Source organism: Heterocephalus glaber, unplaced genomic scaffold (genome assembly GCF_053883595.1).
Source record: "Heterocephalus glaber isolate CG9 unplaced genomic scaffold, H.glaber_assembly_v1.0 deba00001531, whole genome shotgun sequence".
NCBI lineage: Eukaryota > Metazoa > Chordata > Mammalia > Rodentia > Bathyergidae > Heterocephalus > Heterocephalus glaber.
Window position 1 is genome coordinate 20,460,882 of NW_028258329.1, and position 25,699 is coordinate 20,486,580.

Sequence of the window (25,699 nt, forward strand, 5' to 3'; positions counted from 1 at the left end):
AGCCAGTCCGGACTCTCGGCCAATCCGGCGCCGGGGAAGGGCGACGTGGGCTCGGTGACCCGAGCGGCGTCCCGGGCAAGGGCCCCGGGCGACCATGGAGGACGAGCAGCCGGACAGCCTGGACGGCTGGGTGCCGCTGCGCGAGGACCTCTTCGCCGAGCCCGAGCGGCGCCGGCTGCGCTTCCTGGTGGCCTGGAACGAGGCGGAGCGACAGTTCGCGGTGACCTGCCACGACCGCTCTGCGGCAGGCCGGGCGCGGGACTGGGCCGGGCTGCTCTCGGCCGCCGGGCTCCGCGGCGCGCACCGGCAACTGGCGGCGCTGGGCCCGGGCCTGGAGCGCCTCTTCCCGGAGCTGCCGGCCGGGTTGGCCGCGCCGCGCGGCGTGGGGGATGTGCTGTGGGAGCTCGTGTGGCCCGCGCGGCCCGCGGCCCTCAGCGAGGCGGCGCTGCGCGAGCTGTGCGCCGGGCTGGAGCGCTACCTGGACGCGGCGGCCGAGGCCTGCGGCGGGGACACCGTGCGTGACGCGCTCTTCCCGGGCGCCGTAGCCGCGGATGACAGTGAGAGCCTGAGCGCGTTCCGGACGCGCAAGCTGCGCGCGCGCAAGGCCGAGGCGAGCGCGCGGCTGCGGCAGGTACGGAGCACGCTCGCGGGGCGGGACCGCGCACAGGGTTCGGGGCTCCGGGCCTCTGGGACGCGGAGTTGGGGGGGCGCTCGGAGAGGACCAAAGCTCGTCTGTGATCGCGAGCCAGGCCTGGGCCCAACCTTTTGGCTGGAGACGCCGCGCAACGCTGTGCTGTAACCGGAAAGGCCAGGAATTCTGAAAGCAAAACTGAAACCGCTCCACCCGTAGGAAATAACAACAAGGACGAAATGGAAGCTGACCTAGGTTCGCCATGGAAGATCTAGAGTGGAGATGGAATGTTTTAGAGGATGACGAGGCTTTTAGAAGATAGGAACTTTGTTTAGGAATAAGGACGTGATCCAATGGAAAGCCCGCAGGAAGGGAGTTTAGGCATCAGGTCTGAACGGCAACCGCTGGAGGACTTTTAAACTCCCCAAACACAGAATGATTGACTATTTGAGCGGTAAACTTATAGAATTTAAGAGGAAGGGGAAATACAAATTCCCAAAAGATTCGAGGCGAAAATCTGACTTACATAGCAACAATTTACTAGGAGAGCCAAGCGGTGGTGCCTCATTCTGGGCCTGGATGTGTCCTTTCTGTCTTGGTCACGGACCGTTTTGAATCAAAATGGTTTTTCTGGCCATTCTGTTGAGGAAGGGAAGGTGTAACAGAAGAATTCTGCACATTTCAAAACCTTAATACTGTTAGGGGCCGGAAATGTAGCTCAGTGGTGCAGTGCCTGCCTGGCAAGCGTGAGGCCCTGAGTTTGATTCCTGGTACCAAAAAAGAAAAAAGACCAAAACCTTATACTGTAGATTCTCTGAGGTTAGATACAGGGTGAGCTTTTTAAACTAAAGTGGTTTTTAAAAAGTAGTTAGTGGGGTCATTTGATGTGGGTTTTATGTGCAGATATCGACACACCCACTTCTGTCATGATTTCACTTTACAGTATGAGGAAACTACAGGGATTTTTCAGGCCAGTCAGCTTTTGATCTTCTTGACCACTTTTTAAAATCAAACTTTATTTTTGACAGTGATTTCTCACAGAGAGAAATAGTTTCTCATTAAACCCAAACATTTATATATGTAGATATTGAAAAGTCAGACTTTTCCCAAGTTGAAGTTCATTCAGAGGTATTAAGCACAAGTTAGTGTAAAGCTCATACCACTGAGCTGGTTGCTCACACCCTTTAATTCACCTGTTTATCTGGAGCTCAAAAATGGGTGGAGAAATTGAAATGCAAAACATACCATGTCCATGGAAGTGTATATAATTTTACTACTCACTTGCAATAGAAAGGAAATTGATTTTAGAATTAGTATTGGTTAGAATGTATAAAATTTAGCTGAATGTTTTGACTCTGGATTTCTTTTCTGAATAGTTTTTAAAAATAAGGCTGAAAAGTACCAGTTGCCTTTTTACTTTTGTGTCTGTGTGTTTTAATTTTGATCAGGGAAGCTTTCTTTTTTTCTCTCTCTTAAATACTACTCTACTACTACCTGGTAAGACTGGCTGAGGTTAGATCAGTTCCTCCTTTAGGAGAAGAATGGAAGTAGAAGACTTTAAGAATATATTGGTTAGGGGCTGGGGATTTAGCTCAGTGGTTCTCCTGCCTGCTTTGCAAGTACAAGGTCCCAAGTTCAATCCCCGGTACCAAAAAAAGAAAGAATATATTGGTTAAAAAACCCTATTATGTAATTTTATTTGTTTTTATCTTTTTAAAAAATTAATTTGTAGTACATGATTATCACATCCCTTATGGGAAGTTGGTGCATATCTTCATTTTTATCCCCTTTCTCTCCCTTCACCCTCTTCACCCTTCCCTCCATCTCTTGGTTCCCTTCCCATATGCAAAAGATCTGTCTCCCTATTTCCTCTTATCTTTTCTTTTGCTCTTTATTTATAGTTTGGGTTTCTCATATAGAAGAATCCATGTGATATTTAAGCTTCTATGTCAGATTCATTTCACTTAACATTATGGTCTCAAGGTGCATTCATTCTGTAAGTGACTCATTTATCCTTTATGGCAGAGTAGTACTCCATTAGGTATAAACACCACATTTTCTTTTATCTGTTCATCTGTTGATGGACATACAAGATGTTTCCAAAACTGAGCTATTATGAATTGTGCTGCTCTAAACATGGATGTGTATGTATCACTGTAATATGATGACTCTAACTCTTTCCAGGAAGACACCTATGAGGGGAATAGCTGGGTCAAATGGAATTTCTATTTTCAGGTTTTTGAGGAATCTCTATACTAATTTTCATAGTAGTTACACTAGTTTACATTTCCACCAACAGTGTAGAAGTGTTCCTTATCCCTCACAACAGCCTCTTCAGCATTTGTTACCTGATTTCTTTTTTTTTTTTTTTTTGGAAATTCAATTATATTTATTTTTCTTATACAGAATCAGAGAAGTAAAAACCAGTACCAAACTCTAGGTAAAATGGTTTGATCTGATTGATCTGGTTACATACTTTCTGTATGCACATCATTTGAAATTAAAAATACACATGTCATATTACAAAATACAGAAGTAAATTCTTTAAAAAGTTAAAAGTACTAGCACAGAAATGATGTAGTGTTAGGGAAATGGTCTCTGTCAATCATTCATTTTCCTGCTCAAATGGATCTATAAGTTCCTTTTTTTAAAATGGCTTTTTTTTTTTTTAAATACAAGATGGGGGCCGGGGATATAGCTCAGTGGTTTCGCTGCCTGCTGCACAAGCCCAAGGACCCGAGTTCGATCCTTGGTACCAAAAATAAAAAATAAAATAATATAAAATACAAGATGTACTTTCATAAGTTACTTTCTAATTGTGTAATGAGAATGGACCAATCATGAGCACACGCTCCCAGTCCTGCCCACCTACGTCCCACACCTCTCTTCTCCCGGGGCCAGCAGTGCCTCGGCACACTGAGGTGTCTACAGTCTTCACCCTTACCACGTACTGTGTCACCGGCCAAACAAATGGCATTCCACATCCTAAATACTACAGTGAAACACAGGCTGTTACTTAGATGTAACAGAATTACTAAAAGGTTCGGACCTTTCTTTCGCTAAAAGAAAATGTATTTCATCAGAAAAAAACATCTTGAATAAAAGATCTCTGAAATTCCTTTTCAACTTCACTTTTTAAAATATGCCTTTCGCATAGTGAAATTTTTGGGTGAGACGGTAAAACTGATTGATTGATTTAGGACTACAAAGACTAGGTATCCTGCAGTTGTCTTATAAGATATATATATAGTATAGATAGCACCTTATCATGAATTCTGAGGGGTCTAACACTTACAATAATAGGAAACAGTCATTTAAAAGTTGCTCTTGAGGGCTAGGGGTGTAGCTCCGTGGAAGAATGCTTGCCTAGCATGCGCTCTAGGTTGTTCAACTGCTAGCACTGAGAAAAACAAAATAAAAAAAGCTCTTACTAGGCCGGGGATTTAGCTCAGTGGTTTCACCGCCTGCTGCGCAAGCGCAACCTGATTTCTTGATGATGGCCATTCTTTCTGGAGTATGGTGGAATCTCAGTGTTGTTTTAATTTGCATTTCTGTAAAGGCCAGGTGTGATAAACATTTTTTTCATGACAATTTCTGTTTATTTTTTTGAGAAGTGTCTGTTAATTTCAGTTTCCCATTTTTTGATGGGATCTTTTATTTTCAGAGGTCTGATATTTTTGAGTTCTCTAAATAGTCTAGATATTCTCTGTCTGAAGAATAGCTGGCAGAATTTTTTCCCATGTTATAGGTTGTTTCTTCATTCTGTTGGTTGTTTACTTTTCTTTATAATTTGCTATGATCCCATATGTTTTTTGTTTTTTGGTACTGGGGATTGAACTCAGGTCCTTGCGCTTATGATCCCATATGTTGATTCTTGTTGTTATTTCTTGTGCAATTAGGGTTCTGTTCAGAAAGTCCTTGCCCACACTTGTGTCTTCAAGCATTCTACCTATTTAATCTTCATCAGATTGTTTCTGTTTCAATATATAGATTTTTTTTTTTTTTTGGTACCAGGGATCGAACTCAGGCAGGCGGCAGAACCACTAAGCTAAATCCCCGGCCCTCAATATATAGATTTTGATCCATTTTTTATTTTAATTTAGTACATGGTGAAAGATGTGGGTCTAAATTCAGTCTTTTACATGTGAATAGAACCATTAGCACCGTTTGGTAAAGAGGCTGTCTTTCCTCCATAAGTTTTTGGCCCCTTTGTCACAGATCAGGTAGATGAATGTGCTTGGAGTTGTTTCTGTGTTCTCTAGTCTGTTCCACTGATGCACATGTCTGCTTTTTTGCCAATACCATGCTGTTTTTATCACTGTAGCTTTGTAGTATAACTTGAAGTCTGGAATTGTGATTCCTCCTGCCTTGCTCATGTTGCCCAGGATTGCTTTTGCTAGTCTAGGTCTCTTCTGGCCTGTGGGTTTGTGAGATGTCCCCTGTTCTGGAGGCCCCTCCGTTTAACCCAGGCTGTGGTAACATCCATGCCAAGGCATGTCTTTGCTCACGCTGGTACATAGGGAAGGCAGTCAGACCTTGGATCTGTGCTGGATGGAGGCAGCAGGCAAGGATTTAATGCCACAGGCCTTTTCTGACCTGCTGTTTTTGAGCACCACTCGAGCTGGGCCTGGCTTCTCACTTTCATGGGTGGGGCCTGTGTCTTTCCTGGCCTGGGTTTAAACTTCTCTGGGGATCCCTTTCTAGCACTCTTCCTGTCTGTAGCTGTCTCCTGTGGCTCTCTCACCTAGTCACTTGGTTCTAGAGAGCCTCTTCCCCTCTCCATGAGCCATGTGAGCTGGGGAGAGAGCCTAAATTGTTTCCTTTTCCCTCTGCATTGTGAACCTTCTAACTTCTCTGTAGTCGCTAAATTTTCCTGTCAGTTCCTTCCTGATTCATGGTGATCTACTATTCTCCAAGTTGTTTTTTTCAAATGTCTGTGTTCCAGATCTTAGAGAGACCAGTCACCACTCTGCCATTTTCTTTCTTCTATTTCTCCTCTTCTGTGCGGAAGGTCATTTCTTAGCAAACAAGTTCACCTGGATTATAAACTGGTCAGTGTATTTTCTGACCCATATTAGAAGCTGTGCTTAGCAGAGACCAGAGCCGAAGTGCAGGCTCTAAATGGGTCTGCTCTGCTGGTGGCCAGGTGGGATATGAACCTGGGGAGGGGAGAGAGTCACCTTGCTGGGGAGGTACTTCTTAACAACTCTAGAAGGTCCTCATGAGTTTTTAGAAAGAAGTACAGCTTTTTTACAGTCAGAAAAGTCAAATGAAAACATACCACCCACAATATAGGACTTGAAGATAATTGCTACTAACATTTGATGTTGTTTGGGTCCACTTCTCTTAGCACATTGTTGAGGTAAAATTTTGTGCTCTGCTTTTTCCCTGTTTAATATGACAAAAGTCCTCATATTTTAAAGCAGTCTTCAAAAATACAGTGCTGACTGATGGCAGTAATATTTTGCCATGGATATACCGTAATTTAACCATTTTTGTTTTATTTGACAGTTGTATGACATTTTAATATTTAATCAATATTTAAAAGTGATCTATTAAAGTTGAGAACACTGGGTTTCTTTTATTTAGTTTTGTTTGCTTGGTATGATTTTATAAGTGACACCCAGAGTTGACCTTTATATTTTACCTTCTAGGTTCTTCAAGGGCATGGAAAAACCAACATCATGGTAGCATTAATGAAACTTTATCAAGAGGAAGATGAAGCATATCAGGAATTAGTTCTTACTGCAACTGTCTTTTTCCAGTATTTACTGAAGCCACTTAGGGATAGGCGAGAACGTGCAACTTCAAGTAAGCTTAATATTTTGGTATGTCTCCTTATATTTTTATTTTATCAGATTTACTGTCATATTATTATGTCTTGAGTTATGTTTCAGGTTCATCTGTGTTTTTACTTTGGGTTCATCTTTATATTTAGATGACATTATAGATACACTGAGTTTATATTTAAAATTGACTTTAAAAATTGGAGTTAGGGATATAGCTCAGTGATAGAATAAGTACTTAACATGCACAAAGCCCCAGGCTTGATCCTTAGTATCCTGCTGGCAAAAAAAAAAAAAAAAGATAAAAATGACATTTGTGGGCCAGGGATTTAGCTCAGTGGTTCCACTGCCTGCCTCAAAAGTGGAAGGTCCTGAGTTCAATTGTCAGTACCAAAAAAAAAAAAAGAGAGAGACATTTCCATTGTTCATCCTCTCAGTACCCTAAGAATTCTGCATAAAGGATTAAGTACCTTTTGTGCTTTTGTATTTTTGGAATACATTTATTTACTTTAGCTTATTTTCCACCTCTAGGGACACCGATTTCTTAGAAATAGGATGAAAATCCAGTAGCAGGGCTGTAGGTTGTAGTGCAGTAATTTAAACGTCAGTAAACACTGTCAAAATTCCAATTTCCTTGCGTGTGACCCTATTTAGAAAAAAGGCATTGTTATCATCCCAGTGCTGCAAATGGACCCAAGTCCGAGGTGTCACGAATCTTGCCTTGATGAGTCTCACTGGCTGGATTTGAAGACAGGTTTCCTGCTCTCTGGATCCACACTGGCTTGTCTTCCACACAGGCTCTTGTGGCCTTGCCAGTTACTGTACTGTACAGATGGACTCACATTTAGAGGAAATCAGGGCACTCTAGCCTGTGGACCAAGTTGTTCTCTTCATTATTTTGAAAAGTCTATTATTTAGAGAGTTTTGTGTGTGTGTGTGTGTATGTGTGTGTGTGTTTTAAGTAACAGCTTCATTACTAGGGTGTTAGAACAATGTACCATAAACTTCGATGCTGATGAACAACAGAAACTTTTCACAGTTCTTGGGGCTGGAAAGTCTGAGACCAAGGTGCTAGCAGATGCATTGTCTGACGAGGTTGTGTTTCCTCATTGGTAGAAGGCCACCTGGCCGTGTCTGCACATGATGAAGAGCAGAGAGAGAGCTCTTATACCTCATCTTCTGTATGAAGGGACATTAATCCCATTCACAAGAATTCCACCCTCTTGACTTAATTATCCCAAATGCCTCCCTCCTGATACTATCACTTTGGGGATTCAGGCTTCAACATATGACTTTTGGGGAGACACAGACATGCAGTCCATAGGACTATATGTCATAATCTTGAATATACAGATCTTACTATCTTTTAGGAGATTATATTACATTTTTTCTTTTGAGAAGAAGCATGGTATTGAGGAGCTACTTGGCGTGTCCCTAAAAGAAACCACAGCCATAGCTAGAATGCCATGGACCTATCCTAGGCTGAGTGCTTAGCAGTGCCAATCTCATTCAGACAACTGTGTTATTAATAATAGGAATAAAGTAGCATCTTTCCTCTCTAGGGAAAGTTATTCTAGTAAGGCAAGGTGATTTTTCCTTTATGCCCCAGAGAACCCCTTGCTCTTGCAGGAGGTCCCAGTTCAGAGCTCATTCATACTCAGAGATCACTGAATGGATGGAAACTTGATTCACTAAGTAGTAGTAATAAAAGTAGTTTAATAACCCTACATTACTGCTGTCCCTTCTCTCTGCAGAAGTCCCTGGATGAAGATGAGCTGGGTCCGCAGAGGGTGGCTACCCTGCAGAAGGAAGCCCAAAAATGGACCAGCCAGGCTGAAGAAGCTGTTGCCTCTATTCAAGATATCACTGTGGATTATTTCAAGGAGACAGTGAAGGCATTAACAGGTGATAATGTTATATTAAGATACACACAATTCTAATTCTAAAAGCATCAGGGTGCCTCAGAAGCACCGCATGCTGTGTCTTGTAGGTGCTGGGAACTTAGTATAAGGATCGAATCCACAAACAGCACACAGTCTGGGGAGGGAAGAGGAGTCCTCATTTCCTGGTCATTCAGCACAGGGAGAACAAGGGGCAGTAAGCAAGGTGAAGAAGAGGGACTCGGGGCTCTAGAGCCCGTGACAGAGAAACTGGGTTTGACCAGGGTGGTCACCGAAACTGAGAGGGGACAGCCTTCCAGGGGAAGGAAGAGCCCTGAAAAGATCCTCTGGCTTGAGGGTGCCTGGCAGATCCTAGGAGGGAGAACGGGGCATGAGGGAGAAGGCTGGCAAGACAGGCAGGGGCCAGACCTCCAGGGCCCTGGAGCTGGGGAGGAGGACTTGTCTGTGTGAAAGCACTGTCCACAACAGCCTCAAAGAGGAAACTTCTTCATGCTTGTGAATTTGTTAAGATACGATACATTCTCAAAACAGAACTACACAGCTAGTAAGCATGATCCTTTGTTTTGTTTTGTTTTTTTTGGTTTTCTTTTTTGAGATAGGGTCTCACTATGCAGTTCAAGCTGGCCTTAAACTCACTACATAGCCAAGGTTGGTCTTGAACTCACAGTGATCCTCCTGTCTCAGTTTCCCAAGTGCTGGGACTACAGGTGTGCACCACCATGCCCGGGTTGTATCTCTTTAAATAAGAATTCCTGATCTATTAAGCGAAATAAGCAAGATGCAAAGCAGAATGATGATCCTAGTTTTATTTTGTCAAACTTCATAAGCCCATCTATCTAGCAAGACACAGAAACAGTCAGGCCATATATGTACCAAAATGTAAGAAGCAGCTGCCTCAGTGAGGTAGATCATGAGTTATTACTGTCTTTTTGGAAAGGAATCCCTGAATTTTATATCAATGATCATATATTATTTTTACGATAATAAAAAATATTAAAATATAACAGTTTCTTTTGAAAACAATGTTTTGCAGGTAATAATGGAGGTTAAAAACAAAGGATTAGCTAAAGATAAATTCTACCTTTTTTAATGAGTTGTAATTTTATTTTATTATAATCCAACAGAAATGCAGAAACAAATGGAAGAGGATAGCAAGAGATTTGGCCAGGCGGCCTGGGCCACTGCCGCGCCCAGATTAGAGAAACTCAAGCTCATGGTTGCTCGAGAGACCCTGCAACTCATGAGAGCCAGAGAGTTGTGTTTAAACCACAGAAGAGCTGAAATTCAGAGAAAGGTAGGACAAAGATAAAACGTAACTTTATTTTAAAAATACACTTTTTTTTTCACTCGCACCTTTCTTGCCAGACACTGTTAATGATCTCCCTTCTTCACTCACTGCAGTGCCACCTTCTGGTAGAGACTCAGGGACTGTGGAAGGTTGGCCATGAAGTTTCCTCCTGGTCAAGTAGTTTTTGAACTACTATATTGCAGGCTTCACTTCCTTATAACACTGAGTTCAGTAGGGAGGGATAATATACTCGAAAATAAATCCATCAATTATTTTAAGTGTACCTGTTTTTTGGTGTAGTGCTGGGGACTGGACCAGCTAAGCAAGCACTGCACTACCGAGCCACATCCCAGTCCCAGTACCTCTGAAAAATAAAGTGGTGCTTCATCCTAGGATCATAGTCACTGAATTTTCTTCCCGTAATCTTAGGACTTTAAAGCAGAACATTGTAAACAGCCATCTCTGTCAGCCTGGGCTGCTCTAAGGCAGTACCATAGACACTTACTTAGAAGACTCTTAACTTCTCTCCATTCTGGAGGCTGGGAGTCTACGGCCAAGTGCTTTGGAGTCACTGTCCGGGAGGCCTCTTCTGGCTTGCACACAGCTGCCTTCTTGCCATGTGCTCATAGTCTCTCCTCAGCGTGTGTCCAGAGAGAGAAGGAAGGAGCACTAGTCCCTCCAGGCAGGGACCACCTCCTGGCCTTGTCTAAACTCAGTTTCCTCCAAAGGCTCAGCCTCCAAGACTGTCACGCTGGGGGCTGAGCTTTAACAGGAATTTGGCGGGACTCACACCCAGTCTGTGCCAGTGCCTCATGGCCTTGCTCTTCTCAGAACCTCAATATTTTCATGTTCCAAAGATGAGATGAAATCCGGTAATGAACGTCTGCTAAGGTGTTTTTGTCTCGCCAGATGAAATGGAAGTGCTTCTTCCCTATTTGCTTTATTCTATTTAGTATTGAGCAAGGAATAGAAAAGAGCTGGAATGATTCTAAAGTTTGTTTTTAATACACTGTTTTAACTTGTTCTTCTTTTTCCATGAAAACAAGATGGAAGAGCTTCCGGAACAAGAAAAAAAAACCATGCATGTTGTAGATGAATTAGAAATACAGTATTATGAAATTCAGTTGGAACTGTATGAGGTTAAGTTTGAGATATTAAAAAATGAAGAAATACTTCTTATTACACAGTTGGACTCTGTTAAAAGGCTTATAAAAGGTAAAATTTATGTGTAAGATTAAAATGTTTAAATTACACCTTTGAGGAAATGCCACATTAGTATTGACTTCTTGTAAATTGACTATGACATCTGCTGAAATTTCTTATAGTTTCCTTTCTATATTTTTGTATTTTTGAATAAGTATATTATTTAAATAAATAATATATTCATCACAGGGCAAAATAAAGAAAACAACCCCCAAGCCCATCATCTAGGGATACTTAGTAGTAAGAATTTGCTGTATAACTTTGTAGCCTTTTTTATATGGCAGATGTAAATAAGTATTGATCTTTTTTTTTTTTCTGTACCGGGGATCAAACTCAGGACCTTGTGCTTTCGAGGCAGGCACAGTGCCACTGAGCTAAATCCCCAGCCCTTGATCAGTTTTTAAAAACAAAACTGTATATTCTGGTTAGTTAGCTTTTTAATCACTTAATGTATAATAACTATCTTTCCACTACAGGAAGTAATAAAACATCAAAATTTTAACAACTGCATAGTATTCCATTTTACACATTTTATATATATACGAATATATATATATTTATACATATATATCATCCATCAAAAATGTATACATCAGGAAAAGAAAAATTTGTATAGATATTTTAATACTAAATTTATTGAGACATCATGAGATTAATACAAGTTACCTTCAGCCTCTATAATTACAAGAGGTGATCAAAGTGATAGCCATTAGCATCCAGACATTTATCAGTACTGTGAACTGCTAAAGTGTGTATACATTTTTTTGGCATGCACTCTGTCTCCCTCCACACACATAATATATTTATGTGTATATATATATATATATTTCCAGTTTTTCACTCTCTTGAACAGCTGTACAGCACATACCTTTGTGTACAAGACAGATTGTTTCCTTGAAACAGATTTCTGAAGATGGAATTTCTGGGTCAAGGGGAATGTGCATTTTATATCTGTTTAGTGCCTGTTAACACTACAACAATCATTTAAGATACATCATTCCTCACCCCTGTATTATTTTCTAATTTCTAAATTTCACACCACGTGGCAGCCCTCTAGAGAGGCTGTACAAATGCTGTTCTCATCAGCAGAACACGAGGGTCTTGTTTCTCATACTCATGCTATTCTTTGAAATTTTTGGTAGAAAAAAGATGGCCTCTTCTAATTTTCATTTAATTACAAGTCACATAGAACACAATTTTTGAATGTTTACTGGCCATTTGTATTTTACGAAGTGCTTAGTCGCCTTTGCCTGTTTTTCTTTGGAATATTTACTTTGCGTATTCAAGTGTTTGTCATAATGTGGAGGGAATCTTTTTCTCCCCAAACTTTCAGCAGTCCCAATCACTGATTTTAAAAACATCTTCCCCTACTGCTTTGAATGGCTGCATCTCATCTCCAGAATTATTAGACCTCTGAGTTATTATTCTCCTCCACTGACCTGCAAATGCCTTCCAGTTTGGGGGTTCATACTGTTCCTATTCCTGTACCTTGAAAGCACATTTTAGTACCTGGTTAGGCATGGACCCTCTTGTGACTTCTCCATTTTTCTGACTATTCTTTATTCTTCCAGATGAACTTTAGAGTCACTTTGGCAAGTACAAAACAAACAAAAAGCTCACTGAAATATTGATTGGGATTGTGCTTAAAATTAGAGATTATTTTGGGGAAAATTGTCATCATTGCAATTTTGAATCTTCCCACCCAAGATTATGTTTCTCTTATTTAAATGCTTTTTTACCCTAAAATTCCTCCAAGTTTAGTCTTTTTTATGTAAATTTTGAACATATAGTTTAATCCTAGGTATTCAAGGATTTTTACAGTAGTTTCAAGTTATAAGTGCTTCACATTTGTAGGAAGAAATATTAAAAATTTGGATGATGCATGCCTAAAATTGTTCATTTTTTTTCTGATGACAGATCTGAGTAGATTTGGGGAAGAAAGAAGAAAATTTCACTTTTTACTTTGTGCACTTCTGTAGGGTTGGAAATTGTTCTAATAAGCATGTATTTAAAAAGATCAATACGTAATTAAAATTAAATGTCAGTAAGGGACCGTTGTGTGCTGTTGATAGAAGTTTCTTTTGTGGTGGGCACTGTGACAAGAGGCATCAAGAGACTGGGCTACTCATTTGCTAAGGAAACAATAAAAAATGTACACCAAGATGTATGCAGAGAGGTTCACCGCAGTGAAACAGTCAATAATGGAACCCTGGAACATTCTGACAGCAGAATGCTAGAAAATACTATTTTGCCATTAGAATTACATTTCCACCACATGAAAAATGCTCTCCTCAAAGTGTTATGTTTAGCCATATAGTGGTTTGCCCCTAGTGGTGGAGTTATATAGTACAAGTGGTTTTTACTTTCCTTCCACTGAAATATTTTTGCATTATTTTTATAGTAAAATCTGTTTAAGAGTATTATTGTTACGTTTTTAGAGAAACAGGATGAAGTTGTCTATTACGATACGTGTGAAAGCCCAGAAGAACTTCAGGTCCTTAGTTGGGCTGTGGAGCTGCGGGACCGTGAGAACGCGGAGATGAAAGAGCTCACCCTACAGCGCCGGCAGCTGGAGATGCAACGGGGCAGAATCTGCACCAGGAGAGCCCGTCTCAGGAACAGAAAGGTAGGCGCGGCTAGGGCTGGTTTTTGTCCTTTTTCTAGGGATTTCTTCGTCTATTCTTCTTTCTTTCCTTTCTTTCTTTCTTTCCTTCCTTCCTTCGCTTCCCGTCCCTTCCCTTCCCCTTCCTTCCTTCCTTCCTTTCTTTTTTTTTTTTGGTGGTACTGAGTATTGAACTCGGCCTTTGCATAAGCTATATTTCCAGCTCTTTTATTTTTAATTTTGAGACTGTGTCTGGCTAAGTTGCTAAACTGCCCAAGTTGGGCTCAAATTGGCAACCCACCTGCCTCAGCTTCTCAGAGTGCTGGATTGGTAGGTGTGTACCATCACATCTAGCTGAGATGACTTCTTTTATGAAAGATAAAGAGGCATTGAAAATAAAGCTTTTAACCATACAATGATTTTTTATATTTAGGTAGATATCAGTAACTACAGTTATATATATATATATATATATATATATATATATATATATATATATTTTTTTTTTTTTTTTTTTGGTACCGGGGATCGAACTCAGGACCTTGCACTTGCAAGGCAGGCGGCGGAACCACTGAGCTAAATCCCCATCCCCCAGTAAAATATATTTTAAATATTCTTCTTAAAAAGTTCTTTGTTTCTTTTGGGATTTACTCATTTACCATAATCTCTAGATTTTGATTAATTCATTTTAGATTTTAATTAATTCATTCAACAATTATTTGTTGAATGTCCACTGTATACACAGGTGCTTTTAAAGTTACAGGAGGTAGAAACTTCCTAATAAGCAGCTGTAGGAAATTCTAAAATGTATTTTATTGTAAATTATGGATTATAAAACCAATCACAGATACATGTAATATGCAGCTCATTCCTGATCTTATATTTGGTGATTTTTTTTTCTTTTTGGTCAGAGGCATAAAGGACTTTATTAGGTAGCAATTTTAAAAGTGTGCAAAGAAATAGCATATGGGCCCTCAAGGGAGAAGGGCTAGCCAGGCGTGTTGGTGCACACCTGTAATCTCAGAAGGCTAAGGCAGCAGGATCACCAGGAGTTCAAGGCCAACCTGCACTGCATAACGAGACCCTGTCTCAAAAAAATAAATAAAATGAGAGAGGCCAATTCTTAACTCTCAAGAACTAGGTTATATAAAAAGGTAATACTAAAACTAATTTTTTCCAACAGAAAAAAGCCGCATTTCATGTGGTTACTCATATTTATTAGTCTTTTGTTAGTAGAATTTAAAAATCATGAAAATTGTGGCTTACGTTCTAGCTTTCAAAAATATTTTAAATCTTCCATGCAAAAATACAAAAACCTCTTTAAAAACTTTGCTAGAATATATCTGTTGAAGTTCTGTGCTTGAGACTGTAGCTTCTGGATGTCGAAGTTGTGGTTCAAGTGATCTGAGATTCCAGGGTGGCGTCTCCCCTTTTCTCTGAGTTTCAGAGCCCCCTGACTGAGGCTGTCTCCATGGCAACTGTGTCGCTATAGGGCGATCCTCCTTCAGGGCTGTGGCTCCTCTTAGACACTGAACACTAACCTCCACCCTCCAGATAGCATCCTTCAGGAAGCTCTCGCCACTGGATTCTCGAAAGGCTTGGGACTTGAGGTCAGGCCCTGGAGTCCACCGTGGCTAGAAGTCACCATGTGGCCTCCTGGTAGCCATGAGACCTTAGGCAAATTACTTAAATCTCTTGTGAGCTCAGTGTTCTCATCTGTTAGGAGGATAATCATAGTAATAATACCAATCTCATGTTCAATATGAGAATAAAATGGCCCAAGAGGAAGTGTATGACATTGAGGCTGGAACCTAAAACATAATTCAGTGAATGATAGTATTATTGCTCTGAATTATAGTATTATTCCACACACACTGCAGGTTATGGTGAATAGTTAAGCACAGGTGACATACAGGTTTTATTGGTTTGTTTGTTTCTGGTACCGGCGATCAAACTCGGGTCCTTGCGCTTGCGCAGCAGGCGGTGAAACCACTGAGCTAAATCCCCGGCCCTTGACATACAGGTTTTAATATAGCTTTCCAGGTGTTTGTAGGTCAGCTGTGCTTTTGTAGCTGTGTTTCGAAATATAATTAGTGTTTATGAGATTATAGGAAATATGCTGAAAAGGACTGCTTTACAACAGATTGTTAGGACACAGCTCATTTAAAGCTGGGGGCTGCTTCTCTGTCCTCTCGAGGCTGGAGGGTCACTTTCTCAACCCTCAAAGCACCCTTCTGGGAACAAACTACTCCTGTGAGCAGCTGGTGGGCCCTTATCCCATGACTGTGTAGGGGACAGCACCAAAAAGTCATAGTGGAAACTGAGATTAATGAATGCCTTACACTGCAGCACAAATACAAGGCTTTGTTTCTATTAACTTTTTCTGCTACAGACCATGGTAATATTAAAAACCATGTAGGTGATTTATGTTATTCCACCAGGATCAATGCAAAGAAAATCATCACCTCCGATTGCAACAGGCCGAAAAAAATGTTCAATATTTGCATGAGCATCACAGCATTCAGATGGTGAGTAGCTGGGGGAAAATGCACATTTGCATAATGTGACATTCTGGCAGGACACATGGGGTACAGCCCCTTTGTCAAGATTTACTTTATGTCAAGACATGTGATTGGAATTCTGAGTACTTTACAATATATGCTTGTTTAAATATAGAAAAGAGACAAAATAAAAGAAGAGGAACAGAAGAAAAAAGAATGGATAAACCAAGAACGCCAGAAAACCCTCCAGCGATTAAGAGCATATAAAGCGGTAAGTTCTAGAAATAATCACCTCACCTTTCTGTGGGAAAATGAGGATCACACATCCTAGGAAAAGTGTGAAGCATATGAACAGGTAACTCTGAATATGAAATGTTTCAAAAATACTATTATTTATGGAATAGCAACAAAGAACATAACATCCCAGTATCGGTGTTTCAAGAGCCAGGCTATAAAACACCTGCTGTTTTGGACATCACACCATGCTTGGGTCCCTCTCCTCTCTGAGTGGTGCTAGCTGTGCCTACTGGGGCTTAGATCAGCAGTGAGAACTGAAAGTAGTTAACTGCCCTTGACTTCTTTCCTCATTTGCAATAAAGATTTCTTTAAAATGTCATCAAGGAAGCATTGTGGTCTAAGAGCAGAAAAAGTGCTCTGCTGAAAGTAAACAGTGAGTTAAAATCTAACAAGTTGACCTAAAATTGGGGTAAACTGCTGTTTTCTTGGTTCAGAAGAGCCCATATGGAGGTGTACACTTGCTTAGGGTGGTATAGGAAGTAGTTTGTATGGCTTAAATTCAGGGAAAGAACCTGGAGTAAGGAATTCAGGTTAGTAAGAGTCCCCTGGGTGGTGACAGCCCTGTGGGGTTTGGGGCTTGTCACCTCTCTTCCCATCTGTCCTAAGAAGCCGGTAGGAAGGATAGATAGCCCCCCACCCCCCATTTACTATGAATTGCAAGATGTCTGTGTTTTAAATTCACATTAGTAGTGTCACATTATGTGCACATTCCTGCTTTCTCTAATTCGAGTTCTGTTTTTGAGATGTATTTGTGTTAATGTGTATAGCTTTAGTTCATTTTAATGGCTCATGGTATTACACTTTGTATTTTATTGGCTAATCTGTGCTTTCTTTAGGGTCCCCTCCTCTTTCACGCATCTCCTGGTAGGGATAGATATTTCTTTATCAAACTTAATACCTGAGGCCAGAACTTTCAAATTTATGATTTTTAAATTATTAATTTTTTTGTTTGTTTTGGTACCGGGGATCGAACTTGGGTCCTTTTGCTTGCGGGGCAGGCGGTGGAACCACTGAGCTAAATCCCTGGCCCTAAATTATTAAATTTATTCTAAGCTTTAGAGAAAAGAAATACACACAGTACCTTTGATGTTCACTGTACTGATGTTTTTATCTGTCTTTTACATGTTTATAATCATAATACCTATTTTTTACCTTTTGTTGAAGACAAAGTATTGCTGTGTAGGCCAAGCTGGCCTCAAACTCTCCATGCTCCTGCCTCAGGTCCTGAGTGTAGGGATTTCAGGCCTGTGCACCCCGCTGTCTCCTACTGTTTTCACTTAACACTATGTCAGTTGATTTTTTTTTTTTTGGATATTTCATCGACTTTACACTTTTAGGATTTTTCATGACTGCTTAATATTTTGAATAAATTTGTCTTAATTTTTAAACTAACTTCTATTGTTGGAATTTAGAGCTAGTGATTTTTCATGCTAAGAATTTTAGGATGAGATTTGTTTTGTTTTGTTTTGTTTTTTGGTACCAGGGCTCAAACTCAGGACCTTGCACTTGTAAGGCAGGTGTGGTGCCACTGAGCTAAATCCCCAGCCCTATGATGAGTATTTTCATGGTCTGTGTATCTTCACATCTTCCTTTTATTTCAGAGAAGACAATACTTGATTAAACGGTGTGCTTCTTTTTTTTTTTTTAACACATACTTATTTTTTAATGCATCCAGGATGGCTGCATAAATGACAGGCGCAGTGTGTGAATTAGAATGCTGTATGATTATGTCCCCATCAACATTTTGATGGTTAGCATGTGGTGGCAGATTTCTCTCAACCACTTTTCATTTTCAGAAATGTCCAGCTCGGTCTGCGCTACAAACCTCTGCCTCCGAGCTTGCGGCCCCAAACTTGCCAGGTGACCTTTCCCAGCAGCTGCCCTCGCCAGCTTCTCAGCCAGGGACAGCAATTCTCCCACCATCCCGGAAAACCAGACGTGCTCCTCCCTTCAGTGAAGTTAGCCATATGGAGTGTCAAGAATGTCCTGGAAACATCCCTGTCCAGATATTTGTCCCAGCTGGGCACCAGACACACTCCAGATCCAGTGAGGAACTGTCACCACCACCACAGCCTCCCTCTCCGCCTCCGCCTCCCCCTCTTCCTCCACCCCCACCCCCACTGCCACCTCTCTCTGCTCGGCCCTCCTATTCCCAAGCTGCCATTCATCAGAACCCAGGCCCCAGGACTTCAGTGGACGATGACCAGCCACATCCGTTGGTGTGTGAATCCACTGCTGAAAACTCGCGTGGCTCCTTGGAAATTCTTTCAGGCCCAGGTAATCCACAGGGGTTCTGTCTCTGCTCCCTCCCCATGGGTGAAGCTGATGAAGCTTCCTAGCTTTAGAAGCCATCATCTTCAAATTGAAATCTTTTCCAGAATTCTCTTGTCTTTCTTAAAATATTCCATTATATTTGTTGCCTTGAATATTACTTTTTCTTACATAGCACAGCCAAAAAATCTAGTTTGATAAATGCAAATTAAGCCTGAAAATACTTGTCTAGCATTTGGCTGATCATATAGCTTAGGATTTCTTTTCTTTTTTCTAGTTAATATTTTACTTTTATTGGTACATGTTTGCAATACATAATGATTACATTCCTCATCGGGAGTTGGTTCATGTACATCACACATCTCAATCCTTTTCATCCCCTTCTCTTCCCCTCCATCCCTTGATCCTCTTCCCTTTTGTGAAATACCTGTCTCCCTACTTCCTATTATCAATATTTTATTTTGCTCTTTATGCTTTGGGTTTCTCATATAAGAGAAACCATGTGATATTTAAGCTTGTGTGTCTGATTTATTTCACTTAACATTATGGCTTGGGATTTTCTGAGGCTGTTAAAGGATCCATCTGTTTCTGTTTTCTTAAAGACTTTAGTCTGATTTTTGCCATTAGGATATTTTTCAAGTTTTCTGTTTTATCTCTGAATCCTTTACAGAGTTAAACTGTTGCATTTTAAGGAGAATATTGCTTGTAAATTATTGTGGAGGAATGTCAGCCATCATGTAGAAGGCCATTCTTTGCATACTGATGCATAGGAAAAAAGAGCTTTTTGTTATGGCAAATACAGTATCCTGAAACATCTGAATATTTGTTTAATGAGGGCTATAGTTTTCAGGCATAATTCTAATTATGGCTTTATATTTACTATTGAGGAGAAGGGCCTAAACCTGCCCAGACTCGGAACCTCCTACTTTGGAGTGTTTTAGAAAAATCCTAGCAAAATGCTTTAAAAAAAAAAATGCTGTATACACTTGTTTCCTGAGATGTAGCTGAGCAGATCACTTGGAATATGCAGGGTGACAGCGACAGGTAATGTGAGTGATTTTCATGTAACAGTTCCAAACTGGGGTTCTGGTTGAGCATTCTGGATATTCTGAGCTCAGAGCGTCACTGTATCTAGAACCAGCTACAGAGGAAAACGTCTGCTCTACTAGGTGGACGACAAATAGTCTGTTTCTATGAGGTTTGCACCAGCACTATGTGAGCAAGAAGAGAGCCTGTGTGCCTGTGCCCAGGCCGGACATGGACAGACTATTATGGGGTGTCTGTTCCTAGCTCGGGTTCGTGTACACTTTTAGGGAGCTCTATTCCACTCACACCGCTCTCTCGTGCTAAAAAAAAAAAAAAAAGTGTGAAAATGCCCTTGGTTGCAAAATCTGTCTTATTACTCCCAATGGAAATTATAATGTTACAGGTTTAAACCCAAAGTGAAGTAGCCCTTGTTAGCCATAGCATGGCCTTTCAGTCCCCAGTGGGAATTCTCAAAGGCTTACCCAGCAGATGTTTAAATCAGTGGCCACAGTCATGCCCCTGTGCCCAGCAGCTGATGAACGATCCCCCCCAATGCCTCAAGATTCTTCTCCCCAGTGCCCTGGAACTCTAGGCTAATTTGTGTTTTGACAGCATTTCACATCCTCAGAAGTAACGTGTAACCACTTCAGGGTAATGTAGGTGGAATTAAACACTCTATGTACAGAAAAATGTGCGAAAGCCACCCCCTCCTGTTCATTGAGCTACTGACTAGAATTTTACTTAAGCCTTTTTGTGTATGGAAACTTACTCGCTTCATTGTCATAGAATGAGTCATCATTGTCTAATACCTAAGAGTAAAGATAGATTAACACAGCAAGATAAAAAACATTTTTTAAAAGATATTTTTAAATGAGAAAGGAAGTGGGAAAGATACAATTTTACAGGGATCTCAGTGATGCCTAGTTCTTAGATTATTTCTACTCCAGCCATCCATAACTTTCTTTAGGCCATCTTGAAAAACTGTCATTCCAAAAAAAGTGGTGCATGACTTTGCCTGTAAGGTGGTATGGATTTGAAGAAGTTAGCTGAAAGTAAATAGTCAAGATAAATATTTACCATGGAACTGTCTTGGATCAAACCGGGAGCTCTGTCTAGCAGGTCATCAGAACATCTGTTGGATGGAATGATGATAATTTGTTTAAATCCTGGCTTTAGTAATGTTCTGACAGCCTGGTGCTTGATGGTACTTGCTCTGTTCACACAATTTCAGGATCTATGGACGAAGTGCTGGCCTCATTAAGGCACGGCAGAACTTGCCTCCAGAAAACAGAAGTGCCCACACTGCCCCGACCCCACGCCTCTGTCAATGAGGACATCCTGGTGGCCATCAGGCAGGGGGTCAAGCTGAAGAAAGTCCATCAGGACCCAGACCCGGGCCGCAGCACCAAGCCAGCCAGTGACCTGGAGAGAAGCATCAAGGCAGCTCTGCAGAGAATCAAGCGAGTGTCTGCCGACTCAGAGGACAGTGACGAGCAGAACCCCGGCCAATGGGACAGTTAAGGTCTTCTCCACATGTGACAGAGGTAGTTGGGCCATGTAGCATCCCAAAGATCAGCCAGGCTTTGGGCACGACATTGCAGCTTTGATTTGATGTTATGGCTTCCAAAATCGGGGCGGGAAGCAGAGCTGTGGTGACTGGCACACATCAACCCTGGGTGTGTGTGAAATCCACAGAGAGGGTTGCTGGCTGCAGAGCACAGTGCTCACTTTGCACTTGGGTCATAGAATCAGTCCCTGGTTGTGAAGTTTACACTGCCCTGTAGACAGCACCTTTACGACTGCTGACTGTGCCCTCCTGTGTGTGTGGAACAGAAGTTCCTCAGATTTAAAGGTCCGAATGTGAACATGTATTTTAGTAATAATCAGAGTAAACTGCTTATATTCAGGAATTATTTTAAATATTTAAGTGAAATTTATTTTATGTATCAAGCATTACATAAATGTATAATAAATAATTATTTTAACTATTTATAATACATCACTGTCAAGCATGAGAAAATGAAAACAGTACCTTAACCACTGTACAAGCAAAGCCTTCCCTGCCTGGGTGGGTTTAAAGTGTTTAGTGAGATTTTGGGTGAACAGCTGTTTAAGCAAATACTAAGTGTGGGGAAACAGGGGTATCCCCACAAGGGCTCCTCCTGACTTGCTGTTAGGGTTAGGAAAGGCAGGGACCTGCAGAGAGCAGTCTATCCATTTGTCACACTGCCCCAGCATCCCCGCTAACCTCATTACCGTCGCTCTTGTGACAGGAGAATGAACCCCACCCATGTTCCCAGGGAAGAGTCCTGATGTAGAGCACAACTCTTTGTACTCCCAATTTCTTCTTTAGTAACCTGCAGGCCTTACTTAGCTGGCAAAGCCAGGAGGGGTCTGAGTCCTTTGGCCTAGCCGCTGCCAGGCTGTGCATGGTCTGTCCCGAGTACCCCATCCTTAGAACTCAGTTCCAGCTCCTATGGCAATGCACCTCACCACCAGCTGGGCCGACTTCTGGCATCTAGGCCAAGTCTGGCCCTCCCCCGACCTGCTGCATCCTCCCAGCTGCCAAGGACACCCACTGCTAGCTGCCTGCTGGGTTTCAATGCCAGGTCCCAGAAGCAGGACAGGTGGCTCTGTCCCAGGCCTCCTTCCCCACCTTGGGCCGGCCATGTCCAGAATCAGGCATTTTAAAAAAGGCAAGATTAGAACTTTGTGAGACTTTCTTATGCTTATTTTGCAGTTTTGTATTGTTTTTAATTACTTACTTTGGTTTCAGTATTATGAGATACAAAGAAGCTTAATGAGTTTTGGATAATCCTCAGAATTTGCCTTTGAGGGGCTGCCAAAGATGGGAGACCTTCAAAAAAAGATCCTTTTCTAAAGAGTTCTCTCAAAGTTCCCAGTCCATTTCTGTCTTCCGTGCCTCAGAACTTTTCCTTCTCCTCTGGAACATTCTCTCCCTCATTTCTCTTTCCCTCCATCTTCCAGCCAAGCCCTGAAATCAATCCAGGCTCTGGCTTCAGGGAAATTGGAGCCAAGGAGGGGAACAAGTATGTCTCCTATTATGTAGCTTCCCTCCTCTGCAACCCACCCTCCAAAGTACTGCCAACTACTTTTGACCTCTCAGAGTTGCTCCCCGACTTCCCAATGCACAGAGCTATGGGCGGGCCCTGAAGCATGGCACACTGGCCCCCAGAGGCAGCCCCTTTCCCCCCAGGCAGTTCCTCTCCAGCACCACCAAGCTGCTTGCTGCCTTCCCCTTGCAGCCTCGCTCTCTGGAGCACAAAGTGCCTGGAATCGTGAAATGCCCCCCCATTCCCTGGCCAGCCCTCGCCCATCCCTCAGTCTCAGCCCTGCATTGTTCCCCTGAGGTCTTCCCTACATGGCCACTGCACCTTATCCTGGACACCAGCATGCTCCCCTCTCGCCTACAGCCCTCCCACAAGGCCAGCCAGTGGGGCATGTGTCACCCCCAGTGGTCACAATCTGGTGGCTAGCATCGGGTCCTCAGAGTCAATCCATAACTGGCAGTGAGCAGCCTGTGAACTGTCCTGGAGTGAAAAATAATGGGCTGTGCCAATCAGGTCTGTCAATTCATTTCTTAATTTTTTTCCTCCTCTAGGATTTGAGTTGGGAATCCAACAAGGGTGGCAGAGCTAGGATCATACCCTAGGAAGTCACGTAGGAGAGGACTTATACAGCAGAGATTCTTAAACATCAGGTTCTAGTGTGTTAGTTTTCTAGTGTCATAATAAATTACTGCAAATGTAGTGGCTTAAAACACCAGTTTATTCTTAAGAGTTCTATACAAGTTCAACATGCGTCTGTGAGGCTGGATTGAGGGACCAGCAGGGCTGTGCTGTTCTCTGAAGGCTTCAGCAGAAGCTCTTTCATTCCCTCTGTGGCTCCTGGCAGTTGCCTGTGTTCCATGCCTTGTGGCCCTTCCTGTGTTCAGTCTGCAGAGCAGCAGTGTCTTGGCTATCAGACCACTGGCCCCAAGATCTCTTTCTGCCCCTGCTGGGAAGGTTCTTTGCTGTTAGGATCTCCTGTGATTAGACAGGGTCTGCCCAGGCAGTCCAGGACAGTCTCCCATTTGAAGGTCCCTTTGGCCCTTTCTGTTAACACAGTCCTGGGTTCTGGGGATTTGCATGTGGGCCACTCTGGGGTCCATTTCCTGCCTAGTACAAGGCACTTGCTAGCAGGCAGACTATCAAGTGGCAAAGGCCCCAGTCTAGGAGGTTTTCCTGAGATAGGCCGGCAATCCTAACAGCAGCAGATCTGCAGCACATCCTAGAAACACAAAAATACTGTCCCCTAGAGTTGGAGAGGAACTAAGGTTGGTGAGAGGGAAGTTGAGGCCTTCAGTGGCCTGGGGTCACTCTAGCCTTGGAAAAGGTGGGTGTGGTTCTTGGCCACTGGTGAGAGTAGTCTTGAGAGCCACCAAGCACCCCATCGGTGGGTCCCATTAACACCTGCAGCAGGCCAGCAGGCCTAAGCAGGGGGCTATACTAGATCTGGGGAAGTAACCAAGTCTTTTCATTTTTGTGTTCCCAGGAAGGGGTCTTGGGGAGTAAAGGTGCTCAATAAATAGATGTGAAATGAACACTTTTGAGCTAATGATTTATGTGGTGTTAAATATGAAAAGAGCTGGGAGTAGCTGAATTTCATGAAGAGGACTTCTGGCCTAGGCGTGGCATGGCGGTGGTAGTGGTGGAGGTAGGGCCAGTGGCAGAGAAAGGACTCCAGGCAGTGGGAACAGTAAGAATAAGAACATAGAGAATGCCACAGCTGGGCCTTAGCAGGGCAGGGGAGGGCTCTGGGGTGACCACATGGCAGGGTGGGAGCCAATAAGAGATGAGGATAGAAGCCGACTGCCCCATGGATCAGGAAGAGCAACCCGGAAGGGGAGGGGTCAGGAACAGGGCAGAGGTGGTGTGGTGACAGTGGCAGTGGTGGAGATAGGAGGGCAAAGGGAGAAGCACAAGACACACATCCCACTGCAAGAAGCAGGGGGTCAGCAATTGGATCAGTGGCCGCTGTCAAGGAGGGGAGGAAGACTGAGAAGCATGGAAGAAGGAAGGGGGGTGTCTTGGGTGCAAAGAACTGCTGGCAATGGACTGAGATCACCTTGAAGATTCCAGGGGAGAGAAGATCAAAGGAAGACGATGCAGGACAGAGCCTTGGAGACCCCAATGTGAACACAGCAGGAGGAAGAGGGCATGGAAAAGGAATATTCCCCAAAAGTAAGACAGACCTGGGAAGGAGAACCAGTCCAAAGTGAGCATCAGCAAAGCCAGCCAGCAGCGGTGGTGATGGCAGAATCATTTCCACTCAGTGCTCTTGTGTCTTGTGCACACACATATCTGGCTTATCTGGTAGTCAGTGGCTACAGAGAGGGCTTGGGCAGTAAGAGCAGGGACAGCTTCAGGGAGATTTCTGCAGCACAGGAACATGCAAGTCACCTCCTCGTCCTCAGCATGAGTGTGTGGTGCAGAGGTGGTGGCCAGGCAGGAACAGAGGACATCGAGGCAGATGGGGGCCCATCCTCCAACACCTTGGGAACATGGAAGCCCCAAACCTTCAAAGGCTCACCTCTGGAGGAAAATGGATCCCAGAATGGAGATAAAATTGTATGAGCTTGGTGGAGCAGGGGCTCAAAACAAATTAACTTAAATGAAGGAAGAATAGAGACGGTCGTATTCCATTCCTGACCTGAGGGCTGGGGTCTACACTTCCTACATGTTTGGAAAAGGTAGTTTTATGCCTGGAACAGACTCTGCCATGTGACTTATCTTGTTGAAACAGCTATGGAAAAACCCTTTTTGGTAGAACAAACCTCTGAGATTAGCTTTTTCTCCAGCTAGGCACAGGAGCATACATTCTCACTGCCTTCTCCCAGGAGGTGATCTTCTGCAGAGAACGGAGTGCCTCTTGGGTGAGAAAAGCTGCAGTGTGGCCCCATGGGAGCAGAACGTGACCAGCTGAAGGGCAAGCATCCCTTCAACATCCCGTTTGTCCCCAAAGCTACTATATTGCAACCTGAACGCTCCCTTGCTTTGGCTCAGGAAGTGGCCGCAGAGGATGTCAGCCTACCTGGAGAGATCAAGAACTTCCAAAATACCTTTTTAAGCACAAGGAGTCTGTGAAAGATTTTTCTCAGCTTAAAAATAGACACAAACATTTTACTGAACTA

General features: G+C 42.7%; 1 protein-coding gene across 1 annotated transcript; it reads left to right on the forward strand.

Annotated features, from left to right (window-relative positions):
- The first annotated feature begins 94 nt into the window (after positions 1-94).
- Positions 95-24,109, forward strand: Whamm (WASP homolog associated with actin, golgi membranes and microtubules). The gene is made up of 10 exons (XM_004852859.4): positions 95-631; positions 6,286-6,459; positions 8,172-8,322; positions 9,443-9,612; positions 10,653-10,821; positions 13,248-13,435; positions 15,853-15,939; positions 16,088-16,183; positions 18,006-18,486; positions 20,738-24,109. Exons 1-10 carry the CDS (start codon positions 95-97, stop codon positions 21,025-21,027), a joined length of 2,343 nt encoding a protein of 780 aa, XP_004852916.1. The 3' UTR covers positions 21,028-24,109.
- The last annotated feature ends 1,590 nt before the right edge of the window (positions 24,110-25,699 follow it).

Bases quoted from the DNA above. Each gene is read 5' to 3' on its own strand.
- Whamm (XM_004852859.4), top strand. From the start codon at position 95: ATGGAGGACGAGCAGCCGGACAGCCTGGACGGCTGGGTGCCGCTGCGC. The intron at 9,613-10,652 runs GTAGGACAAAGA...CATGAAAACAAG, and splicing joins GAGCTGAAATTCAGAGAAAG to ATGGAAGAGCTTCCGGAACA. The intron at 18,487-20,737 runs GTAATCCACAGG...ACACAATTTCAG, and splicing joins GGAAATTCTTTCAGGCCCAG to GATCTATGGACGAAGTGCTG.